Source organism: Lepidothrix coronata, unplaced genomic scaffold (assembly GCF_001604755.1).
Source record: "Lepidothrix coronata isolate B3197 unplaced genomic scaffold, Lepidothrix_coronata-1.0 Scaffold55, whole genome shotgun sequence".
Lineage (NCBI taxonomy): Eukaryota > Metazoa > Chordata > Aves > Passeriformes > Pipridae > Lepidothrix > Lepidothrix coronata.
In genome coordinates, this window is record NW_016690235.1 from 353,741 (window position 1) to 372,298 (window position 18,558).

General features: G+C 43.1%; 1 protein-coding gene across 9 annotated transcripts in view; it reads left to right on the forward strand.

Annotated features, from left to right (window-relative positions):
* Window positions 1-17,419, forward strand: part of LOC108498099 (paralemmin-2-like) — a 266,564-nt gene extending 249,145 nt beyond the window's left edge. For 8 of the 9 annotated variants that reach the window (XM_017816399.1, XM_017816389.1, XM_017816391.1 and 5 more), the window contains 3 exons: window positions 4,125-4,303; window positions 7,548-7,586; window positions 13,803-17,419. In XM_017816399.1, the coding sequence (XP_017671888.1) occupies window positions 4,125-4,303; window positions 7,548-7,586; window positions 13,803-13,895 (311 nt within the window). In that variant the 3' untranslated portion in view covers window positions 13,896-17,419. The remainder of the gene's footprint in view (window positions 1-4,124; window positions 4,304-7,547; window positions 7,587-13,802) is intronic. The other variant, XM_017816390.1, reaches the window with a different exon arrangement.
* The last annotated feature ends 1,139 nt before the right edge of the window (window positions 17,420-18,558 follow it).

Sequence of the window (18,558 nt, forward strand, 5' to 3'; positions counted from 1 at the left end):
TTTCCTACGGCTGACCGTAGCACTCAATTTGTCTGCCAACCACCCAGCACAGTCCAAAAGGTCTTCCAGTAATAAACCTCTGTAGTGCTAACAAGTGTCCTTCCAAGTTGTTTGGGGTGATTTGAAGCAACCTTTTAACCCACCTCAGTTCACTGGGTCAAGACACAGGGTAATTTCAGTGGAATGTGCACACAGGACAAGACTTGTCCAGAGTACTTATGGAAAGGTAAAGATGAAGAACCTATGCAAATTCTTTCACAAAATGTTGGATTTCCTGAGTGAGAAAACTCAAGAAAAACCAAGAAAGTGTCTGAGTATGGCTACATGGATAGTCTTTGTGGGTCCCAAAATATTTATGGAGCTTTATTTAAATTTGATAGTTTCCTGTATTGCTTTGCTGCAGCTTCTGCTGCACTTGGCATGGCACAAGCAGCTGCATAGCAAGCCAGTGGTTTCCTCCTACAGTGTATAGATGGTACAGCATCTCTCCTGGGCAGAGCAGTTGGGGCTGTCCGATAGGTTATTTGAGCAGGATGATGAGAGTGTGACACAAGAGGATTCAGCATAAGTTTGGTGATGTAATTCCCATGCTCCTTTTATTAGGAGTAACTTAGACTATGAAGAACTTGTATCTAACTTTCTGTAGTGCCTGGGTCTAGGTAATCCTGTTCGTCAGAGGAGGTGTGAAAATCATTACATGAGAGGTCTTGGTTTGGTGAAGGCTTTTCAGTTAGAGAGAAACCCTTTGTGAATCTTGCTGTCTCATGATGAGGTATAGGGAAATTGCTCACACAAGAAGCTACGCCTGGGAGAAGCTTTGGGAAGCTGTCACATCTGCCTTTTCGGTGCTTATTACTAAAGTGTTTCCAGGCGAGGCAGAAGGCACGTTGCACTCCCTGCACTCATATGCAGGCACTCAGACCCACTTGCACACCCATCAAGGAGAGCTGCCCACCAATTAGTCATCCTCTGTTGTCCTCAGCCCTCACTAAATGAGCTAATTTCAGTGGGTGGTGTAAGCCAAGTGGGAGAGTGGCAACTTAGAGATGCAAGCAATCAGATAACCTTTAAATTTTAGCTAACTGTTGCCTCCAAATAGTGAGGGACCTCTGTGTGTTGTCTTTTTCTTTCTTTTACCTACTTTCTTATCCTGAGTGGCAGCTGTGGAGCTTAAGCCTTTGTCAGAGGAGCCTCTTCAGCCTGAAAACTATTTTCCACTTCTATTTTTCACTGATAAGTACCTACACTAAGGAAGCTTCTCAGGTTCAACTGTAGCCTGAAATTACTTTTTGTATAGTGGGAGGAGAGGCAGAAACTTTGGGGCAAGGTATTTTTAATATTTGTGGCCATTGCAAAATTTTTAATGCCTTGTATGCTTGTAAAGAATAAGGACCAGGTATAATACATATGCATTAACTCCTTTTTAAAATCAGAATTTTGAGAAAGGCTAGAGCAAAAATGTTTATGGGAAATGCTGTTTCCTTACCCCCCTTTATAGGCACTGGTAAGAAAAAAAGCAAAGTTCATCATTCTTTTCAAGGATTCCTCTGGAGTGCTCATCAGTCATCCCGTGAGCACTTCCAGGAGTGCCTTAACGGCATACAAACTCAGCTCATTTGTCATTTGCTCTTTTATTCCTTCTGTAGTGGAGAATGTCTATGAAGTGAAAGGATCTTTGAGAGGTTCTTTATTTAATGTTTGTGTGTTTGTGCTTTTGCCTATTTGTGTTGCTCACCTGGTGTTCAAGAAGAGCAAAGAAGCCCACCTTTCACCTTAAATGGCTCCATATTGCCAGAGGGACCTTTTCTTTTGTCTACTTCAGCTATCCCCTGACTCCAGCACAGACCGGTTTCCTGAAACAATCTATCTTGCTGAAATGTCTTAATTTGAAAAGTTTTCTTTGCTATGCAGATGTCTTAAAAAATGGCAACAATATCTGTAAGTAGACAGTAAATGTGTACATGTAGATTTGGGATGCTAGAGCCTTTTATTTTATATATGTATCCATACATGTGTACATATACATACAGTGTATGCATATACAATATATAAGTATACATATAATACAAAGGTTCGACTCAGTGATTTTGGAGGTCTTTAGCAACACTTAATGATTCTGTGAATATATGAATATGACAATTGATAGGCCTTCCAGCCAGGGGCAGTGGATCTCCTTGGAGATACCCTCTTTATAAAATGTAGATCCCCAAAGGTGATTTGGAGTGGAAGGAGCTCTTTTCAGCCATTAGGCTTGTCCATGAGTCTGAGCATCCTGTGATGTGTCTACATCCCTAGGGGAAAGCAGAAGTTGGGCAGACATCTGAGAACTCTCATTCTTTTTGCACTACTTGCATGCATCTAAGGCAATTGCTAGTGTAAGAATGAAGTAATACAGGAAGATGTCTGACCCTCAGTCAGGCCTTTTATTTTCACCACACTTTTTTACCCTCTGGACCCCACTGGCAAGGTGACAGTAGTTTTTACTCTCTCCTGTGGAGCAGTCACAGATGGGTGCAGCTGGGCAGCTCAGGACCTCCTGTTGGCCTCTACTTTGGCAGCATAACTCCTGGTTGTCTGTGGAGCAAGACAACCTGATGCAACCCAGAGAAGAACCTGGGCCCACAGAAACCCCCCCTCCACTCTCTGGTAGGGTGATACAAGGAGGATGAATTCCCAACCTCATCCCTGCACCGCCCAGCTTAAGATAAGCCTGTAGTGAGAAACTGGTCATGCTGGGTTTTCCAACACTGATCAGAAATGAAACTAGCCTGGCCAGGAGATTTCTTGTAAAAACACCTCTGCAGTGTCTACTCAGATTTCACTTCTTCCTTCAAGAATAAATGCTGTTGATTTCTGCAGGATGTTTCAAGGCTGCTCTCTAGTGGCTGCCACTGTCATGATGCTTTTTGAAGGAGCAGCTAGGATTTTCCTTTGCCTCAGCAGCGAGTTTCATGAAAATCTGTATTATCCTTCTGATTACTTCACTTATTTTTAAGGGGTTTACAGTGAGTATTTTTCTCCTTTTTTTGTTTTGTTTTTTTGAGGGTTTTGTTTGTTTGTTGGTTTGGTTTGGTTTTCTTCCCTCATCCATTGAAATGTCGTATTTCAAGGAGTTGATGGTGGTCCCATAGAAAAGGAAATCTGATTTTGGTTCAGTATTGCTTTCTTCTGTCATAGCTGAGAACCCTGGCACATTATTCCTATGACCTGCCACTGTCATCCTCATTCTTCCTACCAGGACAAGGTGGGTAGCTTAGCCCAGACCAGTACCTGGCAATCAGAAAGGCATACTGTCCTTCCCAAAGGAGCATGGGTTGTCCACCCCCTGAGCTCTCCTGCAGCTTGTAGAAGTGGTTTCCTTGTTCTGATATGCCTTTTACCCGCCACTGGGATCACTGTACCTAAAACAGGCTTCCATGGGGTGAAATGGGCACAGTTAGAGAGAAACCTGACTTCTCTCTGACTTTCCTCCCACCAGGAGACTGAAGAGCCCTACCTGAATGAAGGGTTTATAGGACAGAGACCTGATCCTGTTTTGCCACAGGTCTCCCTACAGGAGCAGCCTGTGCAGCCTGCAGGGAACTGCTGCAGGGGAGAACAGCACCAGGGATCAACCCCAAACCTTTCTTGCCTACAAAGCAGATAAATTACTGGAAAAAGAGAAAAAGCCAGCAGTGCTTAACAACATACCTTCTTTGGATGTCTTGTGCACGGTCCCTGTGTGTTGTATTGTCTGAACCAGAAAAAAAAAATCTTGCAGTTTTCCAGAATCTTAAAAACATTTCTAAATCACAGAAATGTATCCTGTAGGAGGGAACAGGGGTAGTTCAGGAAGATACTACTGTGAACAATGGCAGTGGGTAAAACTTACATTGTGTCATTTGGTGATTCCTCTAGGTTTTGTAAAAAGATTGAATAGTGTTCTGGTGTAGTGGATTACAGCAAGAGGGAGAGTGGTTTTAAAGTCCATGACCATCCTGATTTGTCAGATTGTTTCACAGACCTCATTCCAAACTGTTTCTTCATTCAAACCCTGCTGAAAATGGTTCTCCAGCTGTCATCTTTGGTAAACAGCTTGTGAATCCTCAGCTTAGGAAGGATCTTTCTTTTTCATATCATTGCAGGGAAGATAGAGAAGATCAAGCCTCCTCCATCCCCTACCACCGAAGGCCCTGTCTCACAGTCAGACCCTCCATCCGAGGAGTCTGCTGGAGCCCAGCGACCCAAGAACCTGATGCAGACCCTGATGGAGGATTATGAAACACACAAAACTAAGAGACGAGAAAGGATGGACGACAGCAGTGTAAGTGCCGTTTTCCTTCTCACTTTGTGCTCTGTAATACAGACTATGACTCACCAGAACCAACAGACAACAAAAAAAACTATTTTGCCAGAATCTGCTCAGATCATCTTGCAGGTGTGTAAGGATTTTAACACATTGTAAGGAGCAGATGTTTGAAACATCTGGGAGGATGGGGGCCAATGGAGAGGAAGAGAGTGTCACTGCAAATATTAAAGGCAACTCAGATTTCATTTTAGTTAAGTTAACCAATAATAAGAGCAGTGGATAGCTGCACTACAACTGTCAGATTCTGTAAATGCACACATCACCAAGACCCTCCAATGGGTTATTTTAGTTACTCTTTGAACTTTTTGGATCAAGCATGAATTCACACCTGTGTTTGTAGACTCACAAAGTCCCATCCCAGTGTGCTCAGGATTCATTGTAAGTTGATAACTTCCCCAGAAACCATTTCTTGTGGAACTGGACTGGGAACGTCTCAGAAAAAAAACTTGGATCCTTCAATAGCCAGCTTGCTATTTCCTGCTGGACTTGTTTTTCTTCCATACAAACAGTAGTAGAGTTTAACCCAATTAAGGCATTCTTTATTAGAAGCACTAATAAGAAGAGCTATGAATTTTGTAGCTGGAAGTATCAAAATTCAGAAGCAACTATTATACAACATGTTTCCAAACAATACATGAGCTGTTTCTTATTCAGACTCGTTATTACTGTGGGCAGTGAGTGCAGAAGGTAGTGAGATATAAGTGCAGTATAGAACTTCTTGAATGGTCGCAGTGTTTGCTGAAGCAGCCACAGTCCTCCGGGCATTTCCCAGAGATGTCAGAACAATGACCTTAGTGCCAAGGAGCTCATGCTCCAACAAACTGCTTTCTAGTGATGTTCATTAATTGCAGGGTCTCATTAGGAGTATAGAAGTAAGTGAAGGTTTGTAACATGAATACTGCACTAGTCTGGCAGCTTTTTAAATCATTATTGGTAAATATTGCACAGTAACATACTTAGAATGAATGCACTGTTGCACTTTTGTTGGCTAACCAAAATGCAAATAGATTAATCTCCAGTGCATACCAGAAACTTTCTGGTCTGTTATTCTACTGAGACCATTAAAAAACAAGATTTCATTGTCCATCAGGCTTCTGCAGCCACACAGGAAGCCAGCTTGTGCACAGAAGCATGCCTTGTTCTGGCAGTGGCATCTTGGGGCCACATCTTAGGAAGGAGCTGCTCTCTGGTTTCCTCTGCAAAGCACCCAGTGAAATTAGGTGGCTTCACCTGTTCCAGTTGGTGCTGTTTTCTGGCATCTCTCCAGAGGATCTCTCTCTGAAGGTGCTCAGAGGCTTGCAGGGCACATGTCACAACTCTCACGACCTTTGTAGAAGCTGTGAGGAACATGAAAAAAAATATGAGTATAAAACTCCAACTGTGCAAACTGGAACTGGTTTTTGGGAATCCCACACTGAGTGTCTGTCAGTGGCTGGAAATTTTAGCACAGCAGAGAAGCTGCTCTACTTAGAGGGGTAACACTCAGCTCTCACTCACCCTGCTCTCTTCCTCCATCCTTGTGAAGAGTGTAGGTGACTTGCCCAGCCCATGAAATGGTGGCTGAAATCTTCTCCCACTGGTGTGATGGTCACATACATTCTACTTGTATTGCATGTTGTAGCACACTAAAGATATGCAAGATGTCATTACATCTAACTCCCTCTGCTCATTTACCCGAGCACAGCTCCTTAGATGTTTGTAGAGTGGCACATGTGCCCCCTAGAAAGCAGGCTGGCCACAGTTGCCTGGTCTCCTCTGCAGTTTGAAGTAAGCCCTGATGTCCTGACAGAGTGCTGGTCTGGGCAGTGTCTGACCAAAGAGTTGTGCTCTGGATGCCAGCTCGACTATCCACTGCTGCTAAAGTGGCCCAAAAGTGCCCAAAGATGTGCTGCCAGAGCGTTGGTGCCAGTCAGACGACCCTGGGGGATAGATCCTTTTCTGGGATGAATTGTCAAGTGAATTTACAGAGCCCCAGCACACACTGAAATCCCACAGTGTTGAGGTTTGTTGTCATTCTCCTCTTCTGTTAAGCCCATTGCATAAAGCATTCACAACATTCACATTCTTGCTGCTGCCCACCCAAAATCCTATTAGAGATCTGTGTCCTGTAGCAGCCAGGGACAACTTCCTCAGAACAGCAGGAGTGTTTTGTTTCTCTTCCCTGCCTTTTTCCACTCTCCTTTGGTAAACAACTCCCACCATTGACAAGGGAAAGATAATTTAAATAAGAAGCGCTGCGCTTGTACCACTGTCAGTTTGAGCTAATATTTTACGTGCCAGGCTAAGCAATTATTATTTAAACAACGAATAGTTTTGATTTCTCAGCAGAAAACATTTGATCAGTGTTCTCAGGAAAAAAAGATTTCTGTAACTAAAGAAACAAAAGAGAAATCACTGGACTGTTTTTAAAAATACATGAAATGTATGGGGAAAGGAGCATAACTAACAACCAGACAGGCAGCTGCCACTTGGAGCATTACATCCAGAGAGCTGAATGTGGCTCAGTGTTGCTCTTTCTGAGTGAGGGGAACCAGGGACTTCCTCGAGTACTGGGAGCAGTCAAGGTGCCATGGCACAGCAGCCATGGTCTTCTGAATGGAATTGTGGAGAGGTTTGATGTCCATGGAAACTCCCTCTCATGCTGAGCACACCAGCAGTATTGATGTATAGAGATTTATTTTCTCCCTACATAAGACACATCAAAAGACAGGAGTGTGGTTTCCATAGGACATCTACCCTGTCTCTTCTTCAGGCATCACCAGCCCCTGTTTTATGTCTGGCTTCAGTGGCTACAACATGGCCTCTCTGTCCAGCGCTTGTGGGTTTTGCCTTTCAGAAGGGCAAATCAAGCACATCTGTTCTTGGAAGAACTTCACTGCTCCGTAAAGGGGGCAGTTTCTTCCAGAGGATATGTTACAATACAGGGTTTAAATTGATGAGTAAAAGAGAAAAAGCAGCAGCAAGAGAACGAGTCAAGCACTGATGGTAAACAAGACTGAGACTGGCCAAGCAACGTCATTAAAATAACACCAAACTGAGTAATCTTTCTTTTTTTTTTTTGTTTTTGTGACAACCAAGTTGCTTGAAATCTTATACTATGGAATGTGCCAGTTCTTGCAATTTCTTTAATTTGTTCTTGTTTCCTAGTTATAACATGCTTGTTCAATGTACTAATGCTGGTCTTTTCCCTTTCTACCAGTACACCTGTAAATTACTGTCTAGCAAGGTTACTTCTGAGGTACTTTTCAACTGCTTATTTTTGCTTCCTCTTGCATGGTGATTCCAAGTGCATGTTGCTGCAGTTGGTGTTTTCATACTGTGTGCCAGTGCCATTTCATATCAAAATTGGGATACAAATATTTGTGTGGCTGGTTTTTCTAACCCTTGGATTCTGGTTACAATTTCTGGCACAGGAGGGGTTGTAATTAAAGGAATGGGGGCTGTTGCCCAGGACTTGAACATTCCTGAGGCAAGAAATGTGAACTTCTCCTTAATCCCTTTTATGATTTAGCGGGCAAAGCTAAACCTGGGATCCAAGCACCCTTAGATACTGAGTGAAACTGCCATGGCTTTCCTTTGTTTCTGATTACAATGTGTTGAAATCTCTGTATTTTGTAAAGAACCTGAACATCAACCTTTCAGCTGTAGAAGAAGAGTCAGGTCAAGTGCATGGCCTCAAGTCTGCTGCATTTAGTGATCCTGTCCTTGTCCCTGTCTGTTGTGATGTGATGACTGATCAGACTCCCACAGCTTAGCATCAGTGTTGGTCTCAGGGTAGAAGAAACACAGACCTACCAAGGAAAGTGTATTTAGAGTGACATTTAGTATTTTAGCAAGGCAGAACTTGCACACTCCTTATCCCTATAAAGCTGGACTTTGCCAAAGGCAGTAATTTTAAGAGCAGGTAGTTGATACTAACTACACTTTTGCAATGTTTGTTAAGAACAAGATGCTTAGTAATGTGGAAATTTCAGTTGCCTGTAATTTTCTGTGCGGATTATGGTAATGACTGACATTCATTTATCCAACATCAGCACTTTTTTATAAACATGAACCTTCCACTATTTTCGTATTCCATAACATATTTGACCACATCAGCTACCTCAAGACAAGTACATGAATGTTTTCTGTCCTGGAGAGTAAAGCAAAGTCAAGTCTTTCCTATTCATTAAATAATTTAGTGTGGGTTTTATCTCACTGATAGAAGCCAGTGATTGATCTTTGTGTAGAGTATTTATAGAGAGTTAATCAGTATAAGAGCAGTGTGCTTTCAGATGATTTTAAACACAAGTTGAGCCTCTCCTCCTCCATAATATCTGCACAATAATCTAAGTCAAGATTTATAAACAGCAAGTAGTGATCAGAGTGTTTGATGCTGTGTGAAAGGCATAAGCTCAGGTATAGATTTTACATGCCCAGCCTGTGGCCTTCTGCTGGGAAAAGTTTTGTGTCCACCTGTATAATGATAATGACACAAGGAATTAGGAACTGGAAGTGAATGTGCGTGAATGCGAAAAGTGTTAGAAATAAAAAAGGCTGTAGGACACAGCAGTTCTGTATGCAGGTGAAAGAAAAGTATGTGTTCTGGCTAATCCCCAGCATCTAGCCTCAGACTGAAGAAACCATATGGTTCTCACTGGAAATCTTTAGCTGAAGCCAGGCAGTTGTTTCAGAAGGAACAGCATGAAATGCCCTTACTCTCTACTGACCTCACAGCTGAACTGTGTCTCCTGTTCACTACAGCTTTCCATTATCCACTCCAGTGCAGGCAGGTGGCTCAATTTTAGCCATTGTTGGCAGCAGTGGAGCTGTCCCAGCTGTGCTTGCACCAGCTGGGAGCAGGGCCTTCCATGCAGTCAGCCTGACAGCTCCACTCCAGGAAGCAGCAAACAACCCCTCAGCAAGGCACAGTAACTGCTGAAGTTAAACTACGTGCAGCAAACTACATCCTGCTTCATTAGGGTGATGTGGTTGCATCACCCCCAAACCCCTGCAGCCCATATTAAAAGCACATCCATCTGCTGTTTTAAAGAGACTTACGTGTGTGCCCATATATGGGATGTTTTTATCCTCAAAATCTTCTGCTTTTGGCCTTAGAGCTATATGAATATTCAAATTTACAGGACATTAGCTTGAGCTTCCTAAATACCAATCATACTGTAGGAGATAACTCCAATTAGGTGACATTTATGCAGCATTAAAGGCTACTGCTGAAAATTTTTATGTTACAGAACAAAACCAACACACTAGATTAGATGGCACAGGGCATACAGTTTGTGTTTTAATACTGACCAGCAGCAATTTAATACTGTTTCTGTCTTGTTTCAAGTAAACACATTTTAATCTCACATACCCAGTTCCTAGTGTATTCACTGAATAGATTAAGTAGGTGCAGTAAAGGAAATACCTTCATACTGGAGAAATAGATGTTCTCTCAATAGTTCCAGTTTTATGTAAAGCATTTAGTTTACCATTCCTGAGCAGAAATGCTCATATCTGCAGGAGCAAGCAGTTTGTTCCCTGAATTTGTGCTTCTGTGTCTTTGTGCACAGTGTGCTCCATGGACGTGCTGCAGCAGCTTTACTGCATTGTATGCATAGATTTTAGACACCCAGACCTTTGCATTTTCTGGGTTTTTTTCGATTGGTTGGTTGGTTGTTTGTTGATTGTTGGTTGGTTTGGTTTGGTTTTTTTCAGTTCTTCGAGGTCCAGATGGGAAGAATCAGTAAAATATTAAGCTCCAGAGAAATTTTTTTGCTTGCACATCAGTTTTGCTGCTAGTGTTCAATAAATATTAGCCTGTACTGGATAGTAGTCAGTTTTCTGACTACGCAGAGAACTTCAGTGGTTGACATAAATATGCTTTGGGCTAAAGCATATATCTATTTTGCTTTTTTTGTTGGCACTTAGAGAGCAATTATTGTTAAATGTGTTGGAGGGAAACTCAGGACAAGTTGGTCTCCCTCTTTAGAATGGATAGAAAAATTAATCTTACACCTAACAGTGGCAGCTGTCTCAAATTTTTTGATTTTTTTTAAATTCTCAAAAATAAATTAAATCTATGAGGAAAGAACCCTCTGCAATTCTTACTGAGACCTCGAGCTGCAACCACAAGATCCACACAGCAATTTTTTTGCAGAGAGGTGAAGAGTGCTTCTTACAGCCCTATGTATCTTTTTTCTTTCCCTCACACCTGCTTCTGCTCTCCAAATTCTTCGTGTCCTATTGCAGCCAGTACTTAAATCACCTCTCCCGAATAAGAGGTTTTATGTAACTTTACTTTTTTTCACTTACATGGCCTTATCATTAGGGCATAGTTCACAGGCTGAAGAAGCATAACCTTAAGTGAAGTGTCTGCTTTATGATCTTTCTGATTTTCAGAATATGCTTACTGCGTGCAGTTATGAACCCTGGCTGCCTTAGGACACCCTGAGCACCCAGGCCTGGTCCTGCCTGGGTTGCCCTGCCTGCATCCACTGAGCTGATGTGGGGCATCACCAAGGAGGGCACTTATGAAGCATTAAGGTAGCATTTTGTAACATGGCCAAAATGCAATGTGTTACAGACCCCCAAAACTGCCACAGCAATAAAAGCAAAAGACTTTGCTTCTTTGACCTGCTGTGGAAAGCTTTTGGTGCTGGACTCATGATGGGTCTACGGTTAGCCCTGATACCTGCCAAAAAAAAACTTTAAAATGGAGATTGCTTCCTGTTTTTAGGCAAGCAGCTTCCTGGGTCATGAATTCAATGCTCTATTGAGAAGTCCCAATTCCCCACTCGGTCATTCCAGTTGCTTGTTATAATTATGCCACTGTTTCCTCTAGCGGGTCTAAAACTGACACAGCCTTGTAAAAACAAGGGTTGTTTTAGGTCAGACACTCTTTTCAGTAGATTAGAAGAATAATTCTGGAGTAACTATTCAAAAGGACCTTTAATTTATATGCTCTACTATTTAGAAGGCTTGCTTATTTTAATACTGAGCCAGACATCACTACTTGTTTTCCTGCAAAGTCTGAAGTCCACATTCAATGCCTTCGTGGTATCTGATACAAATCTAGATACAGCTTTGCTTGGAGCAACCAGCAATGTTTGTGGAAGTAGGCAAGCCTCTGGGCATGTTTGCAGACCAGGAATAAATGGAAGAAACCCTATTGCTATCTTTTAAGACAAATACAAGCTGTCTAATCCAAAGCAGGAATCTTCAGTGTTCAAGGGTCCCGACTGTTGCAAGCCATCACTAGGGACCTTCGTAATATTGTGATTTCCAGCAAGGAAGCCACTGACTAGAAATTGTTGTAAATTATGTAAAGTCCATATTATTTTCAGCTGGCATATTTTTACAGGCCAAATTCAGCATATCTCATTTAAGTACATTACAGTTTAGGTTTGAACTTTTGCTTCTTCCCAGTTTCGCTTCTCCATTGTTCAGTTTGGGTTGTCTTTTCTTGCTTCAGGCACTCAGAGTCCCAGGCATGTAATTTAAACTGGTGGTCCTTACCCCTTCACTGGGAATAACTCCAGTACACAGTTTACAGGCTGATGTCTCAGACAAATTTTTTCCTGATTTTGATTATTTTTATATATATATACTATCTCGTATTGGCCTCATAAGCCACCAGCGTGCTTGTAACAAACGTGGATAGAGCCTTCCTAAATCTTCATTCACGAAACCTAACCATGATATATAGTTAGGTTTGTGATCACATTTGTCCTCTACTGGGTAGAATAGAAACCATTCAGCCCTCGTCCCCCCTTCTGGTGGTGATTGCCCTTCAGAAAGAGGAGGCATGATTTTGGGCAGAATTTCGGAAAAAAATCCCTCTAGTGGACCTGGACTAGATTTGTAGCCTTGGTCAGTGCTGAGAAGGAGATAGAACTTTAGTTAAAATTTTTCTCTCTTGGCTAAATTTTACCTTTAGTTCTTTGACTTGTTCGTAGTCAAAAGAAACCCGGAGGGCAAAGAAATACTAACACTGGCAAAACTCCACCCTATCTTCAGCTCCTGAAAGGAGGTCTAGGACTTGGTTTAAAAGCAGTAGTGCATTCTTATTCCCATAAGCAAAGTTACGAGGGCCTGTAATTTCAGCTGGCAGTTCAGAGCTGATTTTGTGATACTGCCTGTACAGGAGCCTAGTACCTCTATACTTTTCCAAACACAGCTTGTCACATCTGAAAGAAGAGTTTCTTTAGTCTTAAATTATTTATTTTTATTCCAGTCAAGGCATAAGTCCTCACTGCATCTGACTTTCTACACAGAAGAATGAAATAGCATCATCCTTTCTTGAAAGGTCTGCTACTCTTCTGCAGCCAAGGATTGTGCAGGAAGCAGTAGGGACCCGGGATGGATGGCATTGTTTCAGTGAAGAGTCATGTATTAACTGTGGGAATTTTTTACACTTTTTTTTAACATTAAAAATTTCAAAAGTTTGCTTCTTTGGGAGGGCTGATTTAAAACACACTGAGACCAATGAACATTGGCAGCTTTGTAATTTGATCATGGAGCTGTTAATTCAGTATTGTTCAGAAAATAACATTGTCATGTGCTTCTATAAGAAGGCTCCAGACCCCTTTATATCTTAATCTGCTGTGTGGAAAACACCCACGGCCATGCTGAGGAGTACATGAGACACACATCACAATGATGCCTTTTGGTGTTGTCTAATTTTCTTTCCGAGTTTCTTAAAACATGTATTAAAACTGTTCCTTACTTTTTTAGTTAATTATTTGTGTGCATATGTACAATACATACCCAGTGTGTGCATGGATCTGCGTGTGTGACTATATGCATATGAAATACATGTAAATGTATTGGAGCCCATCTTGTACCAGGTTTTGTAGTTCTTCCTTGTGTAAATGTCCTTTTACTCCAAGAGCACTTTGATCACAGAGCCTTAGCTGCAAGACAAAAACCAGGAGAAGAGGATGCAGGGGTGGCAGGGTGGCAGGGTGTGTGCTGCCTAGTTCTGCCTGAGAGGGTGAAGTGCTAAAATAGGCAGCCAGCTGCTTTCTGGGCTTCATGTGCAGCTCCAAAACAGCCTCTGGACTGTTTGCTGATTGCTGGCTCCTGGTACTGAAAGTTTGCAACTGCCTCTAGGGAGAGGGCCAAGACCCTGGGATGGGGCAATGTGCAGCTGGGCTGGTAAAGGGCAGCTGGGGCTCCCCAGAAGACATTTGGGTGCTGCCAGACAACTCCTACCACTTCTGTCCTCCTGTGGTGTGGCTTTGCTCTTGTGTGCCATCCCCCCCACTTTCACATCAGTAAGTGCTTCATCGCATGAGTCTCCCCATCTTGCACAAGGTGCAGCACTGGGAGCCTTGTGGGAGGGGCTGACCTGGCTGGTCCCTGCCTACCTGGCTGGTCTCTGTCTGCCCAGGTGCACAGTGTGGGACACCCCTACACAGGGGCTGTGGGCAGCTGAGTGACACCCTGTGCTTTCCCTTTCTCTCCTGACCAGGTCCTGGAGGCGACCAGGGTGAACCGCAGGAAGAGCGCTCTGGCACTGCGCTGGGAAGCCGGCATTTATGCCAACCGAGAGGAGGATGAATAACCACACTGCAGTGTGAAGACAGCGACCAGGCATGCCGGAACCAAAAAAAGAGAAAGGAAGAAAGAAAAACAAAAAAAACCCAAACACAAAAACCCACCATGAAAGCAGCAGCATTTTAGTCCAATATTTATTAAATACACAAGAAACTCGATGCACATAGACACAGAAATGATCCTGCTCCGGGCAATCCTGAAGTTACAGGAAGAACACACCTAGAAAATAGCCCCTTCTTCTTCTCTCCATCTCCCCTCCGAAAATAATGCAGTGGAGAGGCTGCAGGGGGTGGGAGCTCTTGGGGGTGGGCAAGATCGTCCCTGTGTGGACCAGATAGGCTGCAGGCATATGGCAGGAAGTTGTCATGGAGGAGTCTGTGGCCAGGGCTCACACCTGTGCTTTGTGCTGACCGAATTGACAGCCCTGTGTTGCCCCCAGGATCACTGTCCACCCAGCAGCTCCTGTCAGAACCTCCTGCAGTTCCTTTGCCTCCCACAGCCGCTGCACCAAGACCGTCGGCGTTAATTCGGCATACTCTTATCCAGCCACAACACACGAAGATACTGCCCTCTGTTCTATTTCTTTGAGGACACTGAAGGGTTGGGTTTGGGGTTGGACTGGTTGTTTTGGGGGGGTGGGTTCTGCTCCCCTTTCTAGTAATTTATGTTTAAAAGGAGAAAAACCCAACAAACAGGGAGGCAGTTATTGCAAATATACAATCCAGCAGACTCAGTCAAACAGTCCTTGTGTTGCAAACACAAGCCATCACAATTTAGGAGTGGAATAGATGGGGATGAGAGCTAAGCCAAATGGATTACCTTAGCTTTAGGATCCTATATGCTTGCAATATCACCTGAACTCCAGGTTCTCAGAGCATATTTACACAACAAAGTTTCTAAGTAGAAAATCTGTATTTAGCGGATGACAACTATTTTTTGATGGTGGGGAGGGAAAAGAATGGCATATGTATTAAATCTTTGAAGATGGATAATTTGAAGCAGAAAGGTAGTGGGAAAGGGATAATAAAGGACATTTAATTTTTAAATGAGGCAATAATTGAACTAAGCCAGACTCTGGCCTAGAAAGAGGTAAGAAATAAAGAAAAAAGATAGTTATGTGTTCAACTATATTTATACAACGTAAAAAGCCTTTGAAGTAGAGTGCTTTGTGGAAGTCTTCACGTTTCCAGGCAACAAAAAAGCTAAAGGGCATAATGAGTTGGAAGGAATGAGCAAGGAAGAGCAGACAAGGGAAGAAAACATTACTTCTGCCGTTCAGCAGGTGTTTCCAGCGCTACAAGCAAACCATAGAGCCTTTAGTTATTGCTTAGGCTTGGGATCAGCAGTGAAGGATTAGTGTGGTTCTGTGTGCGCGTGTGGGCGTGTGTGTGCGCGTGTGTGTGCGGGTGTGTGCGTGAGGCTGGCATACCAGGAAGTGTATGGCAGTGTGTGTACTGATTATTTTCTCCAAAGCTGTTATACCAGCTATAGTTGTGAGTTATGATTTTTTTTTTTCCGAAAGGGGATATAAAAATAAGGCACTGAGTTAATGCAGTATTTGTGATATTAAAATTTGACCCAACATGGTATTTGCATGAGTCACAATTGCAAAGTATTGACCAGTTTTGTAAGCTGACGATTAGGAAAAGAAATGTGGTATTAATTCTTGTGCTTTGTATTTGTATGTAGTATAGAGGCTGCGGGTTTACTCTTTCTTATCACCAAGCAATACAATAGGAGTATTTTACAACTGGGAACCATAATTTCTGGACTAGAAACCAACAAGTTTGGGAGGTGATGGGAAAAAAGACACCGAGCTTTTTTCTATACAGAATACTGTCTTTTTTACAGTCAGTTATTATTTTGACATCTTTTTAAGAAATCATCAGCCAGGATACTGTGTCCTCCCTAAGCCTTTCCTTGGTTTCATGACCTGCTGTGCTGTTTTATCCTGAAACAGTGAGCTCATTTAAAATGAGTACCGATACTGTGAACATACTTTTGGTGCTTTTCTTAAACACAGAGCTTGCAACCAAATTATTCACCACCACCACCCTTCAGCACGTGATTTCTGTCCATGGACACATATGATTTGGAGGCTTATTTTCAGGGAATTGTAGCAAATACAATTGTATATACCCATGGACTCAGTTCTGTCAGTTGTCTCCGTAAGTGCTATTGAATAGAAGAAAACGCTGATGAACCGAGAGTTCACTGTGATAAGGGCAGCAAGCTTATCTCAAGGAGGCACCATGCCTGTGAAGGAATTACGTACCTAATGAAGGGGACCTGTTGTTCAGACGTGGCAGTCGACACTGTCATTAATATCTGCAGGCGAGTCGTTACTGTACAGCTGTAGGAAAAGCAGTGGCACTAGTGCAGCACTAGTGAGACCATACATGATGTAGCTGCATCTGTGAGCTCTGCACATCTGTGTCAAGAAGATTCCTGGCTCCCTCCAGCTCTGGGGAGAGATTAAGAGAGAATGGGAAGAAGGAGTTTCCTGAGAAGAGGATATGGCCTCTGTACTTGTGCTGAGGTGGTGTTGCATTAAATGGCGCTTTTCAGAGTTTCCTCCAATATTTGCTCCTGAAAGCTGGCTGAGCCCTGGACTGCCTTCCCAGGAACTTGTGGTAGTATGTTCTTTAGCCTGTAGGCCTGTTTTCCCCCCCTGCTTTCTCAGTGGAAGCTAGTGACATTGATCACTCATTGTCGGGCATCTTTTCATGCTTTGCCACATCCCCCCCATACTGCTACAATTGGCCTGAAGTGAAAATTAAATTGTTCCTCTAGAAGGGGGATGTGGCGGTGAGGAGACTCCAGGCAGGAGTCTTCTGCGATAGAAGTATTTGCTCTTGGCCCCTGCAACAGAAGTATTGGCATGTATCAGTCCAGGACAGACAGACTTTCCACCCGGCAGTTTTTCTCTTCCAGAAATTATGGACACTCATAGTCAGCAGCACATTCAGTGCTGTGGTAACAAGAGTGAGATGCAGTTTCCTTGCCTCTGTTATTTGATTTGCATGCTACCAAGCTTAGGTGTTTATAAGTATACGCCAGTATTACATATCTATCTATATATGACTGTATCAAATGCAACAAAAGAGCACTATTGCAGAGTTAACTTTGTCTCCACAAAAGAAACGCTGAGATCCTTTCCCGTGGCAAAGACTGGTTTTAATGAAACTGTGTATTGAAAAATAGTTAAGCATTAGCATTTGTGATCATAATCGGTTTGGAGTTACAGTGCAGGTTTTCTGAACAGTTCGTTTTTAAAGCTGCCAATTTGGGCTTCATCTTGCTCTGTACTGATATTATCTGAAGGAAAATAGAGTAGCAGTGACATGTTTGGCAGCCAAAAGGCAGCATCCTTGTCATGACTTACCAACTAGTTTCAACAATACCTGGCTTTCTGTATGTTAACCACTTAAATGTTATCCTGCTTCTGTTTTATAGTGACTGTGAGGCCTACAATGCAAGTATATAATTATTTTCTCATTAAAACAGAAACCTGTGTTGTGTTTCTATAAAGCTGCCTGTTTCTTCACATTATTGCAGGAAGGTGTGCCCCTGCAAGCATGTGGCTGGAAGAGAGTGGCCTGAGTCGCACCTCCCATGGCAGTCGGTCGGTCTCTCCCCCTGTTCTTGACTCAGTGTCTGTGGACGGCAGGAGTACAGAGACAAAGCAGACGATCAATGTGATCAGCAATGTCCAATTTATTATTTAAATGAGTTAACTTTTATACAGTTTAGTTTGTTCTGGGTACACGCTCACAACAAGGCGATTGGAGAGCTCAGTCTGTGCACGCGTCTCATGCTTTTGGTTTATTGGATCTGAGGCTCTGTCCATGCGGCCTAAGATCATACTTGGCATGCAAAGCTCTTTCTATTGATCCGCCTTTAGGGTTTTTCCGAGATCTGCAGGTGTTTCATTATCTCCAGTTTCTCAAGACTTTCTTACTATAAACATACTATGTTCTCAAACCTTATAATTATAAACACACAGCTAACAAGTATAAACATTGCATATTTTCACACAGCTTATAAGTATAAACATTACACCTCTTGCAACTTCTGAAGTCATGTCAAGCAAGGCCTACAGAAATGCAGGAAAAATTGTTCAGAGAAATCTCTCTGCTCCGGCCACAAGTGTCTGTCTCTCTAGAGGTGGGAGAGATCTTTCTCCACTCAGTGCTGTCAGTTGCAGGTACGAGAGCATCCCTGAGTGTTTCTGTCCCATTAGCATACTTGTGGAGGTTTGCAGAGGCCAAATCTGCTTTGTGAGGAATCTGATGATCTTTCTTACCTTCCTTCTGCACCTCCAGGAACCCCACTGTCCTGCATGGCAAAGCACACTGTTTCAGCCAGTCGTCTATTTCTCAGACACCTGGCTGCTGCAACCAGCTGCTTGCCCATTGCCTCATCCCCTTGTCCCCCCTTTCATGGTTGTGTAGACCAGGGGAGATCCCGTCTCTCACCCCTGGTAGGAAGCTGCTGTCAACTTTTCCTTGCGGGGCGCTGGAAGGTGCCAAAGCATCAGGTGCACAGAAACTGCAGGTCAGCCACAGGGGCTTCTTGGGATCTAGAAAGGTTCACGGCAACCTCTGCCCCTTCCTGTGCTAGGAATAGTCAGGCATTTAATTACAACCCTCCCATGGGAGGTGGCAGAG